At 43.4% G+C, this 24,052-nt stretch overlaps 2 protein-coding genes across 3 annotated transcripts in view; one reads left to right on the forward strand and one right to left on the reverse strand.

Moving 5' to 3' along the window:
* Positions 1-6,201, forward strand: part of TRAPPC3L (trafficking protein particle complex subunit 3L) — a 663,369-nt gene extending 657,168 nt beyond the window's left edge. For both annotated transcript variants that reach the window (XR_014963137.1, XM_085612167.1), the window contains one exon: positions 5,868-6,201. Coding sequence is in view for 1 of the 2 variants with exons in the window: in XM_085612167.1 (XP_085468293.1) it covers positions 5,868-5,987 (120 nt within the window). In the remaining variant the exon portion in view is untranslated. The remainder of the gene's footprint in view (positions 1-5,867) is intronic.
* A 48-nt stretch (positions 6,202-6,249) lies between these two features.
* The window catches only part of LOC146821228 (calcium homeostasis modulator protein 6-like), a 93,679-nt gene continuing 75,876 nt past the window's right edge, over positions 6,250-24,052 (reverse strand). The window contains exon 2 of the mRNA XM_085612166.1: positions 6,250-23,906. Within this exon, the coding sequence (XP_085468292.1) occupies positions 23,487-23,906 (420 nt within the window). The 3' untranslated portion in view covers positions 6,250-23,486. The remainder of the gene's footprint in view (positions 23,907-24,052) is intronic.

Raw genomic sequence — 24,052 nt, forward strand, 5'->3', positions numbered from 1 at the left:
GTTTAAACTCTGGGTTTGGGTTACAAGAAATCAAATCCAACAGTATATTTTCTTTGTGTCAAGGCGACTCATATTATCCAATTATGTGAATTAAGGCCAACATGGTTTATATACCGGTTCTAAGCTCACTTGGGAACATCCATACTGTCATTAAAAAATTATATTCACTGTATTTTTTATGTAACAGTTTTATTTCAAGCATATAGCCACCACATTTAGGAGGTGACATGTTTTATTTATTTTACATGTTTTATGGTGTATGCCGAAAAGAAACTTAACCAACATACTAACTTGCCAAAGCAATACCTATTGACCTTGAGAGTGCCCGTCCTCAATGGTGCTTCAGACAGATTATCTCTGTGCAGGAGAGACTTGCTTGAATGCATTGCTTGTTGAATCATTAGTCTACTTCGTGATAAATGGTGATTTTCCAAGCGCTTGTGAAAGGAGAAAGTCACTATAATATAAGCAATCGAGCCACTGTATAATCAACTATTACATGTCTACAATACGTCCCATACAAAAACGAATTACGTTTCTGCATTCTAACATAATGAAAAGCAAAAACACTGCTTTTGCCGCACTCGAGCACAATGTTATGTTATTGTGCAGATTTGCCTTCATTTATTTTAATAATTAAAAAAAAAGGTTTTAGCAGCAAGATGGGCATGCCTACAGAAATGATGTCCAAAACAAGGACTGGATTAGTTCCAGGGACCAATGCCAACATTGAATTTGAAAGAGCAAGGCAGAATTTATCAGGACTAGCTTTGGTGATTGAATGGGCAGGATCAGGGTGAGTAGGAAAGGGTCTTGGGGATTGCGAGATGGTATTTGGAATGGCATTGAAGAAGTGCCATGGGGTACAAGGAGAGTGAGACAGATGGTTCCTGTTAGATATTGTATGGGGGCAAGATTATAAATGGATATGAACACTAGGTTGAGAAAGCTCTAGTGAGGCTGGTAGTATGCCAATGGTCTGCTCGCATTTGGCAGAGGTAGGCAAGGACCGAAGGAGATAGGAAAGGGTGCAGAAGTTTGAACTGAGGACTTTGTCAAGTGGAAGCAAGATGTAAACAAGTCCAGGACTAGATAGCCACACAGTCATGCCTTCTGATCAACAGTGCAGTGATCATTTTTGCAGAATGGTAGGGCACTTGATGTTGAGTAGGTTGACAAGGGCTGAAGTGACACAAACTCTGATGAGTTTAATGAAGCACATCATGTTGCTGAAGTTGAAACCTATGTTATGAGTTTATTATGGAGGGTTTGATTGAGCCGTTAGAAAAAGAGTGAGAAATTACTTACACTCACTAGAAGATGTCATCTGTTATGTGATTTGAGATGTCATCAGTGATGTCACCTACTGTTTCATGAGTGATGTAATATGTGAGGTCATAAGAAGTGCATTGCAGGGGCGTAATTTATTGTTAGCTCAGGTAACTATGACTGCAGGACTTCTACGGTGTTGTACGAGTGAAATCAGAGCCTAACTATAATGTCCCTGTAACCTTTGGTTGTTCAGTAAATATATATCTATATCAGACACCAAAATCCTTCCTCTTGAGAAAAGATCAAAGCCCACATGGGTTCATAGGAAAACTCTTTATTCCAGCCTGGCGATTCTGGCAGGACGCGTTTCGGATTAAATTCCTTTTTCAAATGCCTCTACCATCTTTGTTTCTCAGCGTCCACATTTAAATTCAGAACGCCTCCCTTCTTACTGGTGGAGACACTCTAATATGTAAAAAAAGGGGGAGGATGTTTCAAACTCGGTGCTTCGTGTTCGACTACGGCAGGCATACCATCGTAAGTACTGCCCCAGAGGGCGGTGCCTGCAGCGCCACCTTTAATGCCTGGATGTTTCACTGTGGGGGAAAATGCGGGTTTCCTGGACCCTCATCCAGCCGTTAATGTCCCCTCCGGTCCCGGAAAACACAATCCTTTAGTAAGTATACACATATACCTTGTAGTCACAGTCCTGAATATCAGCGCAGTACCGTTGTGGGATACGGCGATTCGGCATTTCCCAAGAGCCTTGAGAGATCCAATATTTGCTACTTCTACCGCCAAACTTCTTGAGGATGGGGGCTTCAGTGCTTGTGGCCGCACCAAACATTAGACACCAAAATCCTTCCCCTTCAGAAACGATCAATCTACATATATAAAATATTTACATCACCAAAAGATATATGCCACACTTCATGAGTTTAGTATCCAAGTTTATTTATTCACACCACCAATGCGTTTTGACTAAAGAGTCTTGATCACGTAGCTCCCCTTCCCTGGGCCAGTTCTGGCCCCGGGGACCCCATCTCTCAGCGCCAGGCCTGAACCTTTATTTACACAAAAAAAGGGGTCCTACCTGGGCTGATATTGCCATGGGGAGCCCATCCCCCGAACATGGCCACGTCGTTGGGGACCACTGGAGAGCCTCAAGGCCCGCAGTCCCTGCTGGCTCCGGGAGACGGCATTGCTTTTGGGCAGAAGGGGCTGCAGACATACAGCTCCCTCTGCCCAAAAGCAATTCTGCTCTGCTTCACGGAAGCAAGAGCATTTTGCAATGCTCTCGCTTCCATGAAGCGTAGCAGTGTTTGCAAAGGCTTGTCGGGAGCAGTGCTCCCGCCAAGCCATAGCACAGTGCAATGTCTCAGGGATGGGCACCCCGGGACATTGGTGGAGCCAGCCCTAAGGGGTGGTGGTCCCCAAACCCATTTACGGCTCAAGGGGGGCCTGGTGGCCCCCCCTTCCATTTTTGAAATCGCTCCAGTGTGGTAGTGGTCCCTGGGGCAGCGGGGGCGTGTGGCGCCCCTGCCTTTTTGAATACTAATCCTAGGGAGGTGGCAGCCCCCGGGCTACATGACGGGGCAGGAGCCCCTCTACGCTCCTTATTTCAGTATAGCTTTCCGGAGGGGGCAGTCCCCGGGGCTGGGGCGCATGGCCCCCCGCATTTCAGATAATTAGCCCAGGGGAGATGGCGGTCCCCAGGTGTGCATGGGGGGCTGGAACCCCACATGCATCGATGTAAATATATCCATGGGGAGGTGGCGGTCCCTGGGGCTGCAGGGGGGGGTCTCGTGGGCCCCCTTCATTCCAAATAATTAGACCTAGGGAGGTGGCGGGCCCCAGGGCTGCGTGGGGGGGCTTCATTCTAATTCAAAAGAGCCCCTGGAAGGTGGTGGTCCACGGGGGGGTCTGTGAGGCCCCCCGCACTTCAAAGTATTATCCTTGAGGAGGAGTAGGTGGTCCCCGGTACTATTGGGGCACGTGCGGGCCCCTGAATCTTTATTAGTTATTGCCCCTAGGACCTGGCCCACCCGGGGGCCTAAAGTAAACGAAGTGTGGGAGCCCGTTTTGTTTTCTAAAAACTTGCGGCAGGATTCGCGGATCCACCGCAAATCCTGCTGAAAGTTTTTTTTTTTTAAATGCATTTTTTTGGCCCTGTGGGACCCCCTGAACAGGCTCAGGGTGTTTCTACCCTTCCCCCTTTTCTTTTCTTGTTTTTGCTTGTGACCCTGTTTAACCAAGGCACAAGATGGCTGCCAACACTTCATGGTTTAAAGTGTTGCCAGCCAAACAGATCTCAGGCATGAGATTGGGAAGGTTTGCGGATCCACCGCGGCCACAATTGCAGATCTTAGAATTCTTTAAATGTCTCAGGAACTAATACTGAACAGATTTACACCATTTAACAAAAAGAGTGCTTTCTGGACCAAGAGCTACCTTTTTGCCAAATTTGGTGTCATTCCATTCAGCAGATCGGGCTGGAGTCGTATTTAAAGTTTCCTATGGAAATTAACATGGAGAAAAAGCGTTTTGGGACTCCCTCTCCTTTTTCTCTGCCCGTGCTTGACGAATCTCTCCGAAACTTTCAACACAGCAGTTGAAGTGAGTGCCCATTAGTTTTGAAAATTTCGCGAAAATTCGTCAAACAAAAATATACACACACGCACATTATATGTTACTTTATCACCCCTAAACTCAACCATCCCTAAACCCTAAAAATACCCTTGCCAAACAAATACCCTAACCCACCTTAAAAATACCCTTGCCACTCAAAAACCCTATCCACCCTAAACCCTAAAAGTAAGCCTTGCCACCCAAATACCTGCAACCACCCTAAAAATACCCTAGTCACCCAAATACCCTTACCCACCCTAAACCCTAAAAATACCTAATCCACCCAATACCCTCACCCACCCCAAACCTTAAGAAATGCCTTTACCCTAATATATATGTCTATATAGACACATGTACACACACACCTGTGTTATACTTCCATTTTCATTGTAAAGGCATGGAGGCATGCGCAGTAAAGGGATATGTGTGGTAAATAAACACGTGTGGTAAAGGCGTTAGCGACTGTAATGGTCACGTTGTAAAGGTAGTGCGTTGGAGTGGGGGCGTTGTAATTGCTGTTTCCCATTTAAAGCTGAGCCTTGGGATTGGGATGGACTTTTTATCTGGTGTAATTGTCCAAGTCAGCTTTCAGGGGTATCAATAAGGATTCAGACCAGTTGATGTAGAGGCCTTACGCTTCTTCATATAGGTCCAGGACATGCAATACACGCAGCCGTGTGACTTGGAGGTCAGTTAAGTAAAACATTTCATCATCAGCATACAGCGCTATTCTATCTTTTCCTCCCCTTCCCCCAACACCAGCCTTGTATCTGCGCGTCAAATTTGATCAGCCGCGCAAGAGTATTATGGCCACACAAATAGAAGAAGTGAAAGAGGGCATCCTTGCCTGGTGCCTCTGCAAATTGGGTCAGAGTGTGTCCTATTGACACGCACCCGGGCAGTTGTGGACAAATACTGTAGACCCACTTATCGTAAACAGGGACCAAAACCCATCTGTTACATGACTTTATCCAAGTATGACCAGTCCATGGCATCAAATACCTTTTCAAAGTCTACACGGAGAAGGGCACACAGGCCCCTCATGTCTCTCAGATGAACTAGGGCCACCTGGAACTGTTGAATGCAGCGGCTCATGCAGCAGTCAGGGATAAAGCCACGTTGATAAGTGACCTAAAGACGTCTGATGCAGTGACTAGTGCTGCAGAGAAGTATAAAGCCACATTGATAAGTGTGGATTAGAGAGAGAAGCACTTTAAGAAGCCAATGGGCCAGTGCTTTAGCGTAGATCTTGAGTTCTGCGTTAAGCAGAGAAATGGGTCAGTTTGAGGAGCATTGATCCAGTGGGCGTCCTGTTTTATGAATGACGACGATCATAGCAAGATCAAGCGCTGCAGGGAACCTTCCCTTAGCTTCAGCTTTTCCGTGTAAGTCCCATAAGCAAGGAATGAGTGTTTCTCTGAACTTGCGAGAGTATTCAGTGGGAAAACCGCCCGGACTAGGTGCCATATGTATGAACACATTTTCCCATAGACACAGAATGGGTAAAACCCTTTGATACATCTGGCCCTATATGTTTTATCGGCTTTCAGGTCAGTCAGGACCTCCTCCAGTGTATGGGGCTGTAGGTCTGGCGGCGGAAAGTGACGGTATGGTAATATCTGTTACGACTGAACTTTTGGGGCCTTTGTTTAATACTATGTGGACCACTTTTGATTATTTTATCATTTAATTAAACACCATCTTAAAGGCTGTTCTGAAATAAACGTGCATTTTTATTTTAGATTGCTCCTCTACACCTAGAGGGTAAACACAGTTCAGATGATTGGTAACAAATCAAAACATTCATGTACTGTTCATAAACGTTCATAGAGGGAGTCCAGTAGTAATATTATCTTACATGGTGTGAAGGGTGGCCAATGTACAAAAAAAATGCATCAATGAGGATTTACAACAAAACTTCAACTCATAAACTGACAATGTATTGATTGTCCCTTTTTCTTTTCCAGATTCATTTGCCAGCTGATGTAAGGTTCATCCAAGACAGACTGAAAGGTGACGAAGTGACAGAAATCGGAATACTCTTCCTGCGAAAGATTGAAGACAAAAAGCCCAAAAAAAACAAATGAAGTCGGGAAATAACTAACACAGGGACAGAAGGAACCAAATTCAGAACCTTTGGAATGCGCTCGCTGTTTTGATAGTACAGCAGATGGAATTAATAGATCAATGTATTATTAATAATAATTTATGTACAGTGTTCACTGCTCAGGCCCGGTATTAGATTCCAGATTGAAGAGAACTACAGTTGACCTAGTAAATAGTACATTTTCAAAAACATAATTTCTCCTGGTTTGAACTTACAGTAAAGTAATGTGATAAATAATTGGGTTTATAGGAAGCCATTTTTAATGTGAAAGTTAGCAGACAATCAAGATTATGATGTTTATTCGTATAACATTCATGTGTGTGTGGTTTTAGCAACATCATAATTTACTTGCCATCTATGCTCAGGGTGGAATTTATGTTCCATCATAGTATCAGCAAGCTCAGGCGAAGGGCACAAGGAGAAAGCAAACAAAGATGGTGTAACAGCGGCGCAACGAGCTTCGACACACTTTCATTTGATCATAGCTGGCTGTCACAGAAAGACAACACTTTCTGCATCGAGTTCATTCGGCCTAATTAATCGGCGTCACTGGAACAATGCAAGCCTGCAGCTGCTGCGTTATCCTCTTAATTATGAATTTGCTACATCCACAATCTGCAGCAAAATTTGTAGTTTTTACAACAAATAGTTTGTTGTTTACTAGCTTATATAGATCAAATGTTACTAAAAAACAGAAACGAACAAAACACCAAACAATAGCCCTTATTTAGTGCCACACGACTCACTTTGCAAATGTTGAATGGTTACCTTTCAATTACTGATTGCTGTATTCAGGTATGACACTGGTAATAAGGGATGAAATATGTGTCCATAAAATATTTAAATACTGCTACAGAATGCGTTGCATTAAGCTACATATAATGTATAATGTATTCAACCCTACTGTATAACTTTGCCATCCAGTGCCACACAATTCAAGTCACCCGGTACATAATTATCATTTAGGCCACCCAATATTTTAACTTGATTCACTTTCTCACTGTGGTGCAGAAAGCTAAAGGCCTGATTTAGTGTGTGTGTGGGGGGTGGGGGCGGCGGGGTACTGCATCACAAACGTGACAGATATTTTGTCCGCCGTATTATAAGTGCATTAGGTTATAATGCACCTGTAATAAGGCAGGCAGGAGATGCGTCATGTTTGTGATGCAGTATTTATTCGCCAAACTCTAGATAATTCCTAAGTTCCTTCAAATGCAATAGTAAGCAGTTAGGTACTGTGGTGAGAGAGCATCACTCCAAAGTGTTATTCCCACAGTCAACAGGACAATGAAAATAGGCTAAAGGAAAGAAAAACAATAAGTCTGATTCACTATGCATTTCTAAGAAAAATCTGAAACTTTGTTTTCCTGGTTTACGTTTGCTCTTTATAAAATCTGTGCACCTCACAAAACTAGAGTTCGAGAGAGCATGCATAAAGGCTAGCCGTAATTATAGAATTATGATACTTCTATGTTTAAATCAGTCAAATTTTGGGGTTCTTCCCAATTTAGGGTCTTCAGGGGGCTACAAAGCTTTGGCAATTTATATGTGAATTTGAAAACAATACAGTTGCAGTTTCACCATTTGGAGATGTCCCAGCAAACATATTTTACTCGAGAAAACTTTTTGAAAAAAAGGAAAAAATGAGTGAATGAATGACTGGTTCTGTACAGCAAACAGCTACTCAGCGAGTGTACCGGCACTACGGCAAGAGACAACACTGCTGAATGAGTATTGAAGGAGTCGTTTTCCAAATATTGCCTTAAGTATACAGCATATTTTATCTGGAAGATCAATGTATATGTGACACAAAATTGTAATCACTACCTAATTGGCCGGAGTGGAGGTATATGGTTGGCTGTATGGTCTGAAGGGGCTAGGGAAGTTTCCCTGTAATCTATATTTCAGCTAGAATTGTTACTCTTTAAAAGAATGGATTGTATATGAAACAGACCGCATCTAGTTCATCAATGAGTGTGTCTCTCCAATGGTAAGGTTGTGAATGGTTCTTGGTCAGCAAGCTGTAGAGGGGTGTAAGTCAATCGACATACTGGGTGTATATTTATCAAAAGTGGCACAGCGTAAGTCAAAAACAATCCTGAGAGACATATTCCTCTATCTTCTGCAGCACACATAGAAAGAGGAAGTAACAAAGAGAAATAAAGATATTTCTTCTTGTTACGCCTCTGCAGGGGAGGCTTATGTTTTGGCGCATTACCAAGTTTATAAGGTTTTGTAAATCTGAGAATGCATCAAACTCCATGAGAGTTGCGTGGGAACACCCATACAATGTTTATGGAATGCCTTCCCAGGGCAAAGTAATACAACGCAGCAATTTGAGCTGCGTTACTATAGATTTTTGGAGCCACTCAAGGCAAAGCAAAGTGGCTTAAAAAATCTGACTTAAGGTTTGCGTCGCTCTTGCAGTACGTTGCGTGGTGCAAGGGCAACGCAAACTGGGTCATAAATATGGCCCATGGTGTTTAATGTAACCTCTATGAAGGGAACCTTTCTGACATGCTCAGCAAGTAAGCTAACACCTACTACTGCAAATGTTAATGATAGTTGTGAAGTCTCTTGCTACCCTTTCTTCATGTAATTGACCACAGTTGCTGGTTTTCACAAAACAAATCCCATTAAATACGTTTATTGTTGGACATTTCAACTGCAGATAAAGTTTTGCTCAGGTGCAACAATTCAGATTGTAACTTCACACATGCTCATTCGAAACTCAATGGTCTAGAGAGACGTACTCTAATCCAGGAAAGTGATTTAGGTTTTGTGGGGTTTCTTTCCGCCGATGCTTTTTTAAAGAACAGATTTATCAGCTTTTGACACAAGCCTTTTAGTCTAAAAGACAATAAAAATAAAAAAATCACAGTAAAACAGTGATATGTGAAGTACATGAAATACAGAACAAGCAGCATTTAAGGTATAATACAAAGTATGAAATGGGGAACCCCGCATCAGCTTTGCTCAGTTCAAAGATACAGCGTCATTCTAATCTAAGGAAAATTGACGAATCCACTTCCAGATCTGACAGTGCATTTTCTGTTCAGAACCTTAGGGACCGATTATGATGACGATGGCACCGCCACCAACAGCCAGTTGGTGGCGGTCCCACTGCAATCGAGACCATGTTATCCGCCCACCACATTACCATGACGGGCGGATAGTTGGCGGTCGGAAAGACCGACCGCCACATGAATCAGATGAGCTCCTTGAGCCCACCGGTGCGTCGGAGGGGAATCTTATCTCTACAACGGTGATGATGCCTACCAGGCACTGCCGTAGGGATTATGATGTCCCTCTCTGCCAGCCGTTTCATGGCGGTTTACCTGTCATGAAAAGGCTGGTTGAAAGGGACATTGGGGACCCATAGCAGGCCCCCCTTCTCCCCTGGCCCTTAGTTTTAGGTGTTGGGGGCTCCGGACAGATCCCTGCACTACGTGGCAGGCACCATGCAGTGCCTGCCACGTAGTGCAGGGATATGTCCGGAGTCCCCTTTTTGCATTGGGGCGTGATAAATACAGGTGTAATATAGTTGGAGACAAGTAGCATGCACATGCCACAAAAACAGAGCAAGCATTTTCAGCATCCGAAGCCCAAAAACATTTTATCTACTTAAGTTGAGCTATTTTGTAGTATTTTGACACCAGCGCCACTAGGTTATGCTAGGAGGCTGCTTTATCAAAGCACCAGCACGCTGCACCGAATTCAATAAAAATGGCCAATAAACTGCAAGTGAACTATTCTTATCTTTTTGGTGACTACCTTTAAATTTAGAGCTCTGTGCAACACCCAGGTTGCCAGTGAGTGAAGCTCAGCAAGTGTGCCTAGATTTCTAATTTCACTCGAAAAAATGCGGTCTAGTAAAATAGAGAAGGGAGAAGCACTCAGAGCCCTAAGGCCAAGCATTACTGGGCTCCCATTGGAATACCTTTAAGTAAAACTAATATCAGTGTCTGTAATTTTTAATAAGGGTATACTTTTAGTTTTTTACACTTACATTTAATTAACATAGGACCAGATGTACTAAACACTGGTCACAATTTGTGACTAGTGTGGTATTTTGCAACCTGACCTATGTAATAATAGGTGGGATCACAAAATACTAAATCGTAGTGGCTCACAATTTGACTTACCTCATGAATATTAATGACATAGACCGCAATTGCAACCCAGTATGCTTTGCTGCCATCACAGGGATGGTGGCCTGCTGGGGTCAGCAGGCTACCATATGTGTGTTTGCTTTTAAATAAAGCAATCTTTTTTTTCTTCCAAACATCCTGTTTTCCTTAAAGGAAAACCGAATTTGTTTAAAAAACAAAAATGAAAAGTTTTACAAACATTTTTTAAGAGTAGGCAATGGTCCCTAAGACCACTGCCTACTCTTAAAATATGTATTTCTCGACATTAACAAAGGGGAAGGGGTCCCTTGGGGGTTCCTCCCTGTTTGCAAATGGGTTATCGCTTTATTTATGTAGTTGGTAAGGTATTAATATTTTGCAACCGGATTTTAGAAGCAAAACATTACTACCTCCTATTCTGAATCACTATTTGAAAGGGACGCCCTAAACAAGCGCCTTCAAACATGTTACCGAATCATAATTTGTGTTTGGTCCATACCAAAAGGCCATTTTGCAGTTGCAAACGGTCTGATTTTGCGAATCGTACCTTTTGAAACCACAAACAGCCTTAGTACATCTAGCTAGCAGAGTCTTACAAACGGATAAAAACTTGAGAAAATAATGGTGGGTGAAGACATCACCACTCCCTAATGTAATTTACAGAGTAAACAGCATCAAATACTTTTTACATATTGGGTGTTTAGGATTCGATCTAATTCATTTGCTAAAAGTTTTGATGTGCATCATATGATAGACTACACATTTGGGTGCTTTAATTGCACAGAATGCAGGGGAATAAATACATATTTCACACTCTTGTGAAATATCAAAATTATTTCACTTGTCCCTGTGAAATAAGGAAAATGGTTAATGGGTCCCTCCTAAATAGGGATTTTTACATCATCATTATGACAGCTCAAACACAAAGCTTTGCCAACATCCATTATTAAATCAGCATCTATTGGCGAAAGCCTGAATATTCTAATTCCAGCCAATTCTCTTGGTTAGCTGTACCTTGCAGAGAACAGCTTCAATAATCTGTATCTGCTGCTTACAGAATGTTTTTAACGAAGTGCACTTTTTTCGTCAATCTCAACCCTCTTAATGACAAAATTACAATTTTTTTCATCTGATATTTGGCAGATAACCAGACAGCATAATGCAGTATGTTGTAGCTTCCTTTTCTTTCAATCAAACTATTCTAAAATGAACACATCAAAATATGAAATGTGTAACATGTAATATGACCCTATATTGTCATAGTGGGGTTCTGGTAATATTGCCAAGCAACTCAGCATTTGGCTTCCTGGTTTATGGTGACAACATATCCTTTAAATGTCATTATGGGCCAACATGACATCTCTGTTTCTGGAGATTGTGCACGGTTCCATTTTCTGCATATTCTACACAGATTTACATGTTTTTGTTAGTGTTGCCTTTTATCATCCTTATTAAATGCCTTTAAGTAATAGAAAAGGGTCCTCCTGATCAGCCCCATCAAGGACCACTTGATACTAACTTACATTCAGGAAACAGCAGCACTCTGTAATTGGCAGGGTCCAATGGAAGACTCAAAAAATCTCAACAAGGCCCAGGCACCACTCCTAGAATAATCTCTTTACTAAAGATTGGAATATATGGCTGACAGCCTTGTAGACAATTTGAATCGTTTTTTGACCTTAAGCTTTAAATAAGTTGAGATCCCCTTTTGGGCATTCAATGTGTCTTGGTCAACTAAAGTGTTAATAAAGAAGCTATGAGTACACCGTCTAAGCCAGGCTTCTCCAACACGTAGCTCGTGAGCTGCTGGTAGCTATCCAGCTACCTGAAAGTAGCTTTCCTACGTCCAGCCTAGCCTACTAAATCAGAAACGTTTGCTCAACTGAATTAATATATGTACACCAAAATTGAAAATTGTGCATTCTAAACCAAAATGTATTTCCTGAACTCATAAGCTGATGTTTGGAGAAAATTAATTGAGTTCCCAAATTACATTTAAAGCGTACTAATAATATTACCTTGGTGCCAGGGGCATTCAAGCTATAGCCATTACGCATTACTTATGGAAAGGCATTCCAAAATGACAAAGCCTTTTTCCATTACTGCCTGCTAGTCTGCGGGATGCATTGGGATGATCATGGCTAGCAATCTCGAATGGGATGGCTACTACTGCAATCTTGTCCGATCTGGAGACTATTACAACACTAGTACTATTAGTAGTTCGGGGTGTTGTTCCTCGACCATAACTAGCTTTTATTACAGAACTGGATGGAGACCCCTGGTCTAAGCACGGCTCTCTCAGATACCCCATAGGAAACTTATTTTAAATCCCAGTTGGACTTTGGCGAACTGTAATTGTGTTTGAAACACACAAGGACTATCGACTTCAACATTTCACCAGTGATCAGAACCCTTCCTCACCATCTATTTAGTGACACACACGTAATCTTGTGTGTTTGTCTCTCTCTCTCTCTCTCTCTCACACACACACACACACACACACACTCACTCATTTGAGCCCTTCATTCTCTTGTTCAGTCAAGTCTAGGGATCACAACCATACCACACTGCCACTAAAATCCTGATTGTTCAGCTGGTGCTCATAACCACAGAGTCCGCGGCTTCCACAAACCTTGGAGAAAATTAATTGAGTTCCCAAATTACATTTAAAGCGTACTAATAATATTACCTTGGTGTCAGGGGCATTCAAGCTATAGCCATTACGCATTACTTATGGAAAGGCATTCCAAAATGACAAAGCCTTTTTCCATTACTGCCTGCTAGTCTGCGGGATGCATTGGGATGATCATGGCTAGCAATCTCGAATGGGATGGCTACTACTGCAATCTTGTCCGATCTGGAGACTATTACAACACTAGTACTATTAGTAGTTCGGGGTGTTGTTCATCGACCATAACTAGCTTTTATTACAGAACTGGATGGAGACCCCTGGTCTAAGCACGGCTCTCTCAGATACCCCATAGGAAACTTATTTTAAATCCCAGTTGGACTTTGGCGAACTGTAATTGTGTTTGAAACACACAAGGACTATCGACTTCAACATTTCACCAGTGATCAGAACCCTTCCTCACCATCTATTTAGTGACACACACGTAATCTTGTGTGTGTCTCTCTCTCTCTCTCTCTCTCTCTCTCACACACACACACACACACACACACACACTCACTCATTTGAGCCCTTCATTCTCTTGTTCAGTCAAGTCTAGGGATCACAACCATACCACACTGCCACTAAAATCCTGATTGTTCAGCTGGTGCTAATAACCACAGAGTCCGCGGCTTCCACAAACCATTTGTTCTGGAGATTAGGATGTCTCTCTGTACAAGATCGAGATTCCGTGGTTAGTGCTCAGATAAAAAACAAGCATTGGCATAGCCAATAGGTCTCGCTTTTGGGACTTTATAAGTGTTTAGCCAGAGATATTAACTTTGCCTATGTCTTTAAGCTGTGCTGTACACAAGTCTGCAGACACACTTCCACACCAACATACTTCTCTTTGGACAATGAATGAGGTCATCTTGCAGCCCCTTCTCCTGTCCTGTCTGTCTGTTACTTCCCGGCCACCGTAGAGCTCTTGTGCAGTGGTGGCAGGCTGTGAGGAGCGCAAGAGGAAGCAAGGGTGGTGGACGATGTACAAATTGTTGTATTCCTCTCAGTGGCGTAACGAAATTTGAGAGGGGGGCCCCCTGCAAGGTGCATGGAGGGGCCCCCCTCTGAATTTTATCAGGAGCTCTGTGGTTATACTGAGTAAAGCAGAAAGAAACGTATGTTGTGGTTCAGTTCCTCCTCGGTCAACCTCTCCTGGCTAATCTGAGTAGCACAGGGTTTTTTATTTTTCAAAGTATAGGCAAGACCCTAAGTACTATTCACAACAAGACTTAAAAAGAATGAAGCAATAAGCAATAAACAAACTCATCTTGCACCGTTAATGTTGCCTGGTAACAAGACATAGAGCAAACTGATTCTGCCACAGACTGCCATAGCTCTCTTTACTTTTGCGTAAACACAGCAGAAGGAGGCCAAGTTCAGTCTCCTCCAGTGTACACCCTGGAGCAATTCACAAACATCATTTAAAGCGCTTAGAACTTTCATGGCGCGTACTGCTGCCATCTTACCTTGAGGATGAGTTTGCTCCGCTGTCACCAGTAAGGGTATCCAGATAAGCAGGTTACAGCGCTCTTTTGCCACCACTGCTCAAGCGCTACATGTGCAATCCAGCACAAGGGGAGTCACAGCGCCTGCTCCGGTTACGGCAAGCCATCTTCTCTTGGACTCTTGTTGTAGAACTGTCACCGAGCACCCTGGGCAACCATTGTTCAGCCATGATATTTATCGCTTCCTTACCTGCAACACGCCCACTTGCCGGTCTTTTACATTCACCTTGTCAATATGTTGACAACTGTGTACCTCCATCACACACATTTACACTGAATCACAATTGCGACTGAAACAGATGGCCATTGCTCTGTGCGCTCTGCAGAGAGGCCAAGGATTGGATGGCTATGTAGTCTGAACGTCTTTTTTGTCCCACCGACAGGCACTGTGAGAAACGCCTAGAGGCGACTCAATTCAAGGTATGTGCTATACAAGAATGATGAGCTGTGTGAAAAAATACAGAAACACAACACTCTAAAGGAATGCAAAAAAAAGGTGTAGTTTAAAACTGGAACTGATTAGTAATATACCGTTTTCAATGCTCCTTGTGCAGAAGTTGATCAGTTCATTTGTCAGAAGGAGAATCCATTTCAATGTGCGTTTTTAATTACTACTGAGGCTAAACACCGACGGACCCTGCCCACCTAAATCTACTGGCCTGACAAGGTGACTGATTGTCCTACTGACCTTACAGATGCTGCAGCCTGACAGGTGCCCTCCTGGCATTTCATAGACACTGCCACACAAATAACCGACTGCACGTGCTCTCCGGGCCTCTCAGAGGCACCAACGTGGTGTGTGAGTTATTCACCCCTTGCGAGAAAGGCTTCGGAAGTGGATAGCGCAAACTCGACCCGAAGGTATCAGAGCGCTTTACATGAGCACCAGTTGCATTACAGATGGACACATTCATTTTGGGGCACGGGGAAATTAAGTGATGTGTCAAGAACCACAGGGTGCTCGAGCCTCCCGCAAGATTTGAACCTGGTTCCCCAGCTTCAAAGTCGGCCCCTGTGGCATTTCAGTGACTCCATAAAGCACGCAGTACAACATGCGAGGCAAGTTTAAACATAAGCAGGAGACGAGGACAGGCAGTCGGATCTGCATCTCACACACGCTCGACAATCACAAATTCCGCTTGGCTTGACTGGGCCTCCGTTTGATTTGGGTGAAGTGCTGTCATATCTAAAGTGCTTTTCCTAAAAACCCTTGTGTATGACGACCATGTCCACAACCCCAGGCTTAGGCAGCGGGGATGTACGTTTGCCGATCACAGATATGTAGCTGAAAATGGTTTCAATGTGACTAGTCCACTAGGAAGTTGTCCGTTGGGAAAGAAGCGACACAATTTGTTGACAGTAATTCACAGCGTTAGGAGCGCGCCCCTGGCAGAGAGCGCCTGTATCCATGACAGGGCAGTGCGTCACTGAAACGGATGCCACGGGAGGAGGGACGGGGGGAGGGGGCGGCCCTCCTGTTGGTTCTCTGCTGCCGGCAAACACTGTGCGAACACGCTGTGAATGTCAGGGGTAGAGGCTGCTCTGCGAGCAAGGGAAGAGAAACTGCTTCGTTCACACCACCCAACGGGAGCGGAGAGACAGACCTCTGATCTGGCTCCGCGGCAGACTGATTGAGAAAATTAGTGCATACACAATAAGAAACCTTTTGTGTTTTATCAAGCGCATGCAAGATCATGCATAGTGAAACCCATCACCAGCCCGTGAACTGTGAAAGTTTACACAGGGTCACACGCTGCAGCTTGTTGCCAGACATACAGGGCATTTTGTTTAGGAGGTGAACATGTTCAGAACTATGTGCGAATATGCGGAGCTCACACAGCACACTATGTGAGATCTGGCACGCAGTTTCACATTTAGAAGTGGGAGAGCGAGCTCATAACTATATTCCTGGCTCAGCTCGAGACCCTCTCGATACCTCGACCTAAAAAAAAGCAGGAGGGAGGAGGAGGCAGCTCCAGCCTAGGGAAGCCAGCAGGAGAACGAAAATTAACCAAGCCCGCGAGTGGTGTGCGCATGCGAGAGGGAAACCAAAGAGGGCGCACGAGAGCAAGCAGCAGCCCATCTGTTTTGAATTATCGTGTCTGGGCACGATAATTCAAAACAGATGGCGCCCATGCGGGTAACCGCAAGCAATAGGCCATGGGCGGTTACATTTTTGAGAAAGGTGGGACATGCATCGGCTATTGCCTAATTGCGCGCTGTCTTTCTTAGAAAGACGCACCCAAAGGCCAATAGCCTGTGACAAAAACAAAACCACACGCACAAGAGTGTGGTCAGATTTTTGAAGCCCTTACATAAAGTCTCGCAGAGTAGCGCATGCGCGCTGCGCTAGGCTCGACCTAAAAGCACCAGAGAGAATATCCAGAACACGGCATGTTTGGGTGAACTGAAGAAAATTTGCATGTGGCCTCTATACCTCTGTGGTAATAAATATTCTAACTCTGGCCTCGCAGCTGATACGCTTTTCTTGCAGTCAGCACTAGGCTCCCACATTCTACTGAGACAGTGCATGATGCTCGAGCTATGACTGTCAAAAGAACATTCTGACAAAGGATTTACATTTACACATGCTGTCATTCAGAAAAAATAAACCTCTGGTTAAAAGCACTCTCCATAGGTGAACATTCAAAGCCGATCATAATACATAAACAGAACTAATTAAAAGTAAGAATACAGGGTATGGTGTAAAGATTTCACCTCATCCATACAGTGATAATTAAACAAATATCTAGCCCTTTAAGCTTTGGAGGGTTACATCTGCACACTCAATCATTGGCGTTATTGGTCAGAAAATATTCTTCTTACAAAGCAATGTTAACATTTAAGGAGAGAGGATGTAGCCTTACGGTTAGAGCGGTCGACTTGGAAGCTGGGGAACCAGGTTCGAGTCGCAGCAACGACACTTAACATCCTGTGATTCTGGACAAATCACGTAATTGCCCAGTGCCTAACAATAAATGAATGTGTCCTTCTGTAATGTCACTGGTGCTAGTGTAAAGCGCTCTGATACCAGATGTCTCGGGGTTTAGTTTGCGCTATATAAAACTCAAAAAAATAATAAAAAAACATTTGTTTCTACGCAATGTTTAACCCACTCCCCGTTTATTTCCCTTCTCAAACAGTGCCTTTTGTTGTCTACCTTTCTTTTCACTACAGTTTCCTATCCAAACCACTCAGGTTTAACAGCTACACTCTTCCCATCTATTCTGCACACAGTGCCAGTCCTTTCAGGTGCCCACAGCTACCCAACTTACTCCACTTTATAGGCCAGCCCCCGGCTATTGTCCTTTAAGCCGTAATCCTCCACTTCACAAATGTAATGTCTCACAGTTTACGCTAGACTTCTTGAGGTAACTCACAAATTTAACTGGGGTTCCTGATCAAACTGTTGCAGAAACACCCACTCTAACAACGACCAACATTCACATGACAAAGTGCAATAAAAGATATAAAGGTGAACTGGACAGTTTAAAAATGCAGGAGTAAAAAACAAATCCTGAAATCTTGGTTAATATGGGAGTCCCCAAGGAAGAAAAAAACTAAGGACACCACACACTTGGGGCATGGATGGACCGGACCAGGGGTGTCCATATGTTTATTTAAAATAAGGTAAGATGACAAAAAAAAACAAAAAACCTATGAAAGCATAATCCTTCAGTGAATTCCTTGCAACTCATTTCAAGAATTGTCAAGCAACGCCTTCAAACTCAATAATGCAAAGTTCTGCCAACGTTCTTTTGGCTCACATGGCTGCAGTGCTTAATTTGTAAAACAATTAGTGCCAGAGCTCTTGCCACTGCAGCTTGCACCACAGATTGCCCCTACCATGCTGCTAATGATAGTAACAACACACCTACTAACCATCACACTCCTACAAGTGTGACAATTTGGACTATTCCAGGTCCCCAAAGGTATAAGATGGACTTGGGCGGCAGGTAATAGTAATTTTTAATATACATTGAGTTAATAATTAACTGTTGTTTTGGTCACCTCTCAATTAGCCAGACAGCACCACCTTGTGGCAGACTGTCACAAGTGCCGGTGCTGAGTTAAGTGCTTGTGCTGAGCACCAGAAACCACCAGCTAAAATTAAGCATTGCACGTCTGTAAACTGTAGTGGTGGGAGAGCCACTGAAATCTCGAGCCAAGCTTGAGCCAAATGTCTGGCTTACCTCGAGGTCCCTAGGAACGCAGAGACCAAAACAAGCCAAGCTTCTGCAGTCGATGTTGCCTGGTGGATACAGCTGCTGACCATGTATCAGCATGAGCCGGCTTCAAATGCTGGCCTTTGCTCAGCATCCTGTGAATCCCGGCAAATATCTGTGCCGAAAAAAAAAGAACTAGTAACATAGTATTTATCTGTTATGAAGCTCCGTTATGTCCTTGGGCAATGTTTGCACTATGCTGAACTGCCCAAAATAAAGTATGGATTCTACCAGTTACCCACTCTCTAATTTGAAATGCCAACAATTAACCATAGCGCATTAACCTGTGATGCAAGAAAGAAAGGCCAATCTTGTAGCTAAATTGCACAGTGTGAAACTTGAAAATTAGGGATCAATCCCAGGCGCCCTGCTTGACCAAACTGTATGATCCTACGCAAATGCTTTATTTCATTGAGCATCCTTTTTGTTCACTATCAGATAAGAGAGAATCTTCAAATACTTGAGTTCAGGATGTGTGCTGTAGACAAAAACCTGTTGTGTGCGTTTTAGTAGCCATCTATAATAAGAATCTAGGCCACATATACAGTATACATGACAACTGGCTAGCCCCTTGGCTAACTAATAGCATTTCCATCAGGGCGGAGGAAGGAAGGATTCTCTGCTCATGTTTAAAAACTCCCACTTTTAACAAATACTTGTCAAATAATCTGATGTACTAAGGTGAAATGCTACCTCATGTGAAAGAAATGCACTTTGAGTTTTGAAGAAAACTTATAGTCTAACGTGACGTAAGATGCATAATTTACATGTCAAATCGTTTCAGAGCTCGGCTCGTGCAGCCTGAGCCGACCGTTGGCTCAGCACTGGCTCGGTTCTCCTTGTTTACTTGTCCACCTTAATAAATTGTCAACATAATAACTCATCTCTTAAAGTTTATGTTATGAATAAAATTTTAATGTTATATGGTGACTTCTCTTGCTTATCACCGTTTTCAGTACTTTTATTTTCTTTGCTTGACCCTCCCCTTATTTGCTTCAGTTAACTTTCCTCTCCCATCCTAAAAACTACCCTTTCCCACACCAGTTAGCAATGTAAAGCAGACTCCATGCGACAGTAAGCACCTTATACATCTACAATAAATTAAAGTGAGTGCTTCATATTTATTGTTCAATAAAAATGGTAGTTTTGCTCATCTCTTTTTTACAAATATAGTTCCTAGTACACTGACCCTGATTTTGTTGTTCTGAAGTAATGTTCAGCGGTCCCGTTTGTAGACTGTCTGCAGTGGTTTGAGACAGTTTAGTTTGCATTAGGCCCAAATCAAAATATATAATATTGTTCCCTAAACTGAGCTACATTAACATGACCTTTACATGGAAAAGGCCCGGAGTGCAACCTCACTTACTATTCTAACTCCAATGCTAGTAATCTGGGTGTTAGAGCCCTACTAAGATAAAGGCTAGTCCAGGCTATATTTATGGTGCTATTAAGGTTTTCTCGATGCAGCCATATGGCGATGTAGTAGCAGCTAAAAAGGTGCATATTGGAGTAGTGTACTAATGGTTGTAAGCTGTGTAACACCTTTGTGTGACTATTCTAGTTTAGAACCAACCTTTGTGCTCGGTTAGTTCACAAAAGAACTAATCACTGTGGGTTGTAGAACAACCTCCCTAACGAATATTCATTAGGCTAGTCCCAATTTGGTATCCCCTGTGACTGGCTACAATCACAAGAATGGTGGTCTGCAAGGGACAGCAAACCCCCAGCCCGATGATTGTATTCCGAAATGAACACTTTCTTGAAAGCAGGCCTGGATCCTAAATAGAATTGTGGTTGCTTAAAAAAAATAGTTTTCAGTTTCGGAAAATTTCAATGAGAGGTGGCAGTGGTAAGGTGAAGGCGTCCAAAAGTGACTCCTTCCCCTCTGCAAATGAGCCATCACCCCAACTAGGGAGTCTAGAATGGATTTATCTATGGTTTGCCACCAGGATTACAGTCGCAAACCATTAAGATATAGGTTAGTGAATCGCAGTTTGAAAGGGGGGCCCCTAACACATCCTTTTCAAATTGAGATTCAGTAATGTTTTTTAAAACTAGTTAGCAGTTCAGTAGAAAATTCTGAAATTGCAATATGAGATAAGTACATATAAGAGTTCTAATGGTCACAAACCCTGTATTTTACTTAAACAGATGGTTAGTGCCCGAAAAAACCCTTTGTACATCTGACCCTTACTTTCACTCCACTAGAACAAATTGTATCAGTGCCTGAACATTATCAGCAAAGAGGTGAGCAACAATGTGTGGGGAAAAAAAAGAACAAGGCCAAAGTAATCAGAAATTCAACAAGCATTGGCATAGCCAATAGGTCTCACCTTTGGAACCTTATAAATATTAGTTATGCAGTACAATCTGCTTGGTGCAACAACATCAACTGTTGCATGTCTAAACACTTATAAGGTCACAAAGGCGAGACCTATTGGCTATGCCAATGCTTGTGTTTGCTTATTTTGCAAACCTGCAATGTGGAAAAAGAGTGGGAACATATACAAAATAAAGGAGCAGGCCAGAGCTACAACATGCCAGCACATGCACTGAAGTGTACTCCTTCTCATGCTCCTGTGCACATGCGATCAAACAAAATGCTCTCACTCATAGGGCGGATAGCCAGTGAATAAAGTGGGTTGACCAACTACAGTGTAACCTGAAGTCACGGGGCAGTAGATGAGCTGTACAACGGAATGGTGATCTGCAACTCTACTTAGCAGAACCCTTGCTAAATCAGGAAATGACAAAAATCAAGGCAAAAATAAGCAGCTTTTCCTTCCATGTGAAAAGTTTTGCACGCATAGAACGAAGTGAGCATCTCCCGCTTTGCATACTGAAAGTGTTCAGACCTTAATCGGACTGCAATTTCTGTCTCTAAAGGTGGGGAGGGCGGGCAGAATGAGGTTTTGCGGGCTGTGAGGATGCCACAATTCCGAATCAACAAAATACATTTTTAAAGGCACATAAGCTGGCACTGGAGATTAGAGAATGGTGAGGGAGGCTTAAAAGGGGAGCTAAGGAAGGTCGAACTACTTCTACTCACAGCTTCGATCTTTTGGCCCTACCCTCGGTTTGAAAAGGAAAGTACTGTGGACTATATCTGGGAATTCTAGTCGAACCGCCCACTGTACAGGCTAAAGTGCCTACTTTAGGCTGTTCTGCCCTACAAGATTTACTTTAAGAGTTGGCGGGGTTAACTTTACCGGGTGTGTGCACAACTTTACATTGACCTTTCAACAATCACGTCTAGCCTAGTCAGTGGCTGCAGGGAAAGCACACATCACTTTTTGTTTGCAGACAGCTTCAATGCAGCCTTCACACAAGTGACAACGGAGGTGTTTGTTCCTTCACTTCACATTGTAATATACCAGCACTAAAGTGCTGCTCGACCCTCCCATGCGTCTGGTAAACAGGTTCATGTTTGCCCTTCGATTTAGAGAGGAAATGTTAACAGCACAGGTTGTAAATGTTCAGAGTCCCTCTGATAGTGGGCTTGATACTCTACAGAAGGCGGTGGGGAGGGCGGGCATGTGACCATATGACTTTAATTAAGACAGCGCCTGCCTTGCGGGCGTCCCTGCAGTGGGGGAAGGAGAGATACAGAGCGCATTTAAAAGTGATAGTGCGACGCTCCGATTAATACAAAGCCACACACAGGGCATGGATGGGGGACTTGGGGGGAACAAAGGAGGAACTGTAATATATGTAAGTGATTTAAAAAATGAGATGGTTGAGCTGCGCGGCTGCCGTTAACTATATGAGACCGGATTCCTTCAATTAAGACAGCGCCCGACTCACGTCAGTGAAGCGTGGGATGGAGTGGTGGGGAAGGGAGCGCATTTAGAACTGATAGCGCGACACTTTGGATAAAAAAAAAACAAGCGCGACCCGGCCGGGAGTTGTGTGGCGCGCAATTAAATAAACAAGTGAGACAGATGTGAGCGAGTTACACCAGGGACTTCACGGGACAGACCTCAAAGAGAAGAGTCTGATCTGAGGCAGAACGAGATAGCGTGAGAGAATGAGACAGACCAGAGCAGCATTACACTGCGGCACCGCGAAAGTGGAAGTAATTAGCAGAGGCAGAGAATGAAAGCGGTCTAAGATTAGAAACACAACCGATCTTCCATGCAGTAAGGGAGGGGGAGGAGCGGGTGAGAGAGGGGGAGGAAAGCCGGCCATGCGAGGAAAGGAATGCTAGAAACCAGGTTAGCAGCTGTGCGCGTGCACGACATCACGAACGCAAGCTGGAGGCCTAAAAAAAGCCACTAGGTTAGCACTTCCAAAGCCCGCTTTCTAAAACTCTCGCCAGAGCAGCGCTATAAGTGCTGGCTCAGGTGAGACCTAAAAATGTGTTTGGTATCAAATGTTACAGACTTTACAAATCAAAAATAAATAAAAACATAAAAAGCCGAAAGGCTAAATCCTAACACTATTTTTCCTGAGTCTGAGACTTAGCACCCGTAAGTCTAAACTGGTGAATAAAAGTTAAGATGAGTTTGCCTGGTCCAGGCTACGGCACTTATTGGCCATTGTGCACCTAAAAGGCCGCACATTCCCCATACAATCTAAATGATAGAGCAATCTAAAATAAGCAATTTATCAAATAAGCGATGTATAAAAGGCACATATGAGGTCCATAACGAAGAATCCGTAAGGGGACTTGTCATGGTTTGAGTGTGACAAAAGGCAACAACATTCCTGACAGAGGATCTGCACACAAAAAGAAAGCAGGTAGCAATCAAGTTGGAGAATCGTCCAGTCAAGATGAAGAAGGTTCATGGGATAGCTTGCCCGTGTATTGTTCATGTAGGTGGCACATCCAAATGTTTCAACATACCTCAATGAATTACTACAGCAAAAAGATAATGTTGAGTCCTGAGGCAGTGTGTTGATCCATTCATGTCTTGTTCATGCTCCTAACCTTGAACTCGCCTTGTGTTAAATAGCAGCCTCACCCATTGCAAGATCATCCACAAATACTAGAACTGGGGGTAATACATCTCCCTCTATGGACCTGATGCTAGCAGTCTTATCAGCGCTCTCAACATATTTGTGTATGGTACTGTAGAATTGTCCCTTGGTGTTATAAGCATAGAGAGACGAGATCTGATGCCATTCCCGATTTCCTGGAGTCAGGAAAGGCTCCGGTTTGGTGCACTCAAAGAAACTTTGCACATTCCTCTCTGCCAGTTTGGCAGCATGTTCCTTGGCCTTGGCCTCGAATATCTCCCTCTCCTTCTCCATGTAGATTTTCCAGAACTTGAGTTGCAGAAAACTGACTGGGGAACGGCAATGGCTGATGCATGTGCATACTAGAGTAAATGACATGACGCTGGCGATCAGGATCCAGCCCAACACCTGTAGGATAGATCAATAGATTATTGAACTTACATTATCATGTACTTCCAAGACAGCAGCATTTTTTTTTACTAGGCACTGCCACAATAAATACTTATACCGGGCTTTGCCAACACACATTCACAGTTCTGAGATTTCATCTTTCA

The sequence above is a fragment of the Triturus cristatus genome, chromosome 6 (genome assembly GCF_964204655.1).
Source record: "Triturus cristatus chromosome 6, aTriCri1.1, whole genome shotgun sequence".
Lineage (NCBI taxonomy): Eukaryota > Metazoa > Chordata > Amphibia > Caudata > Salamandridae > Triturus > Triturus cristatus.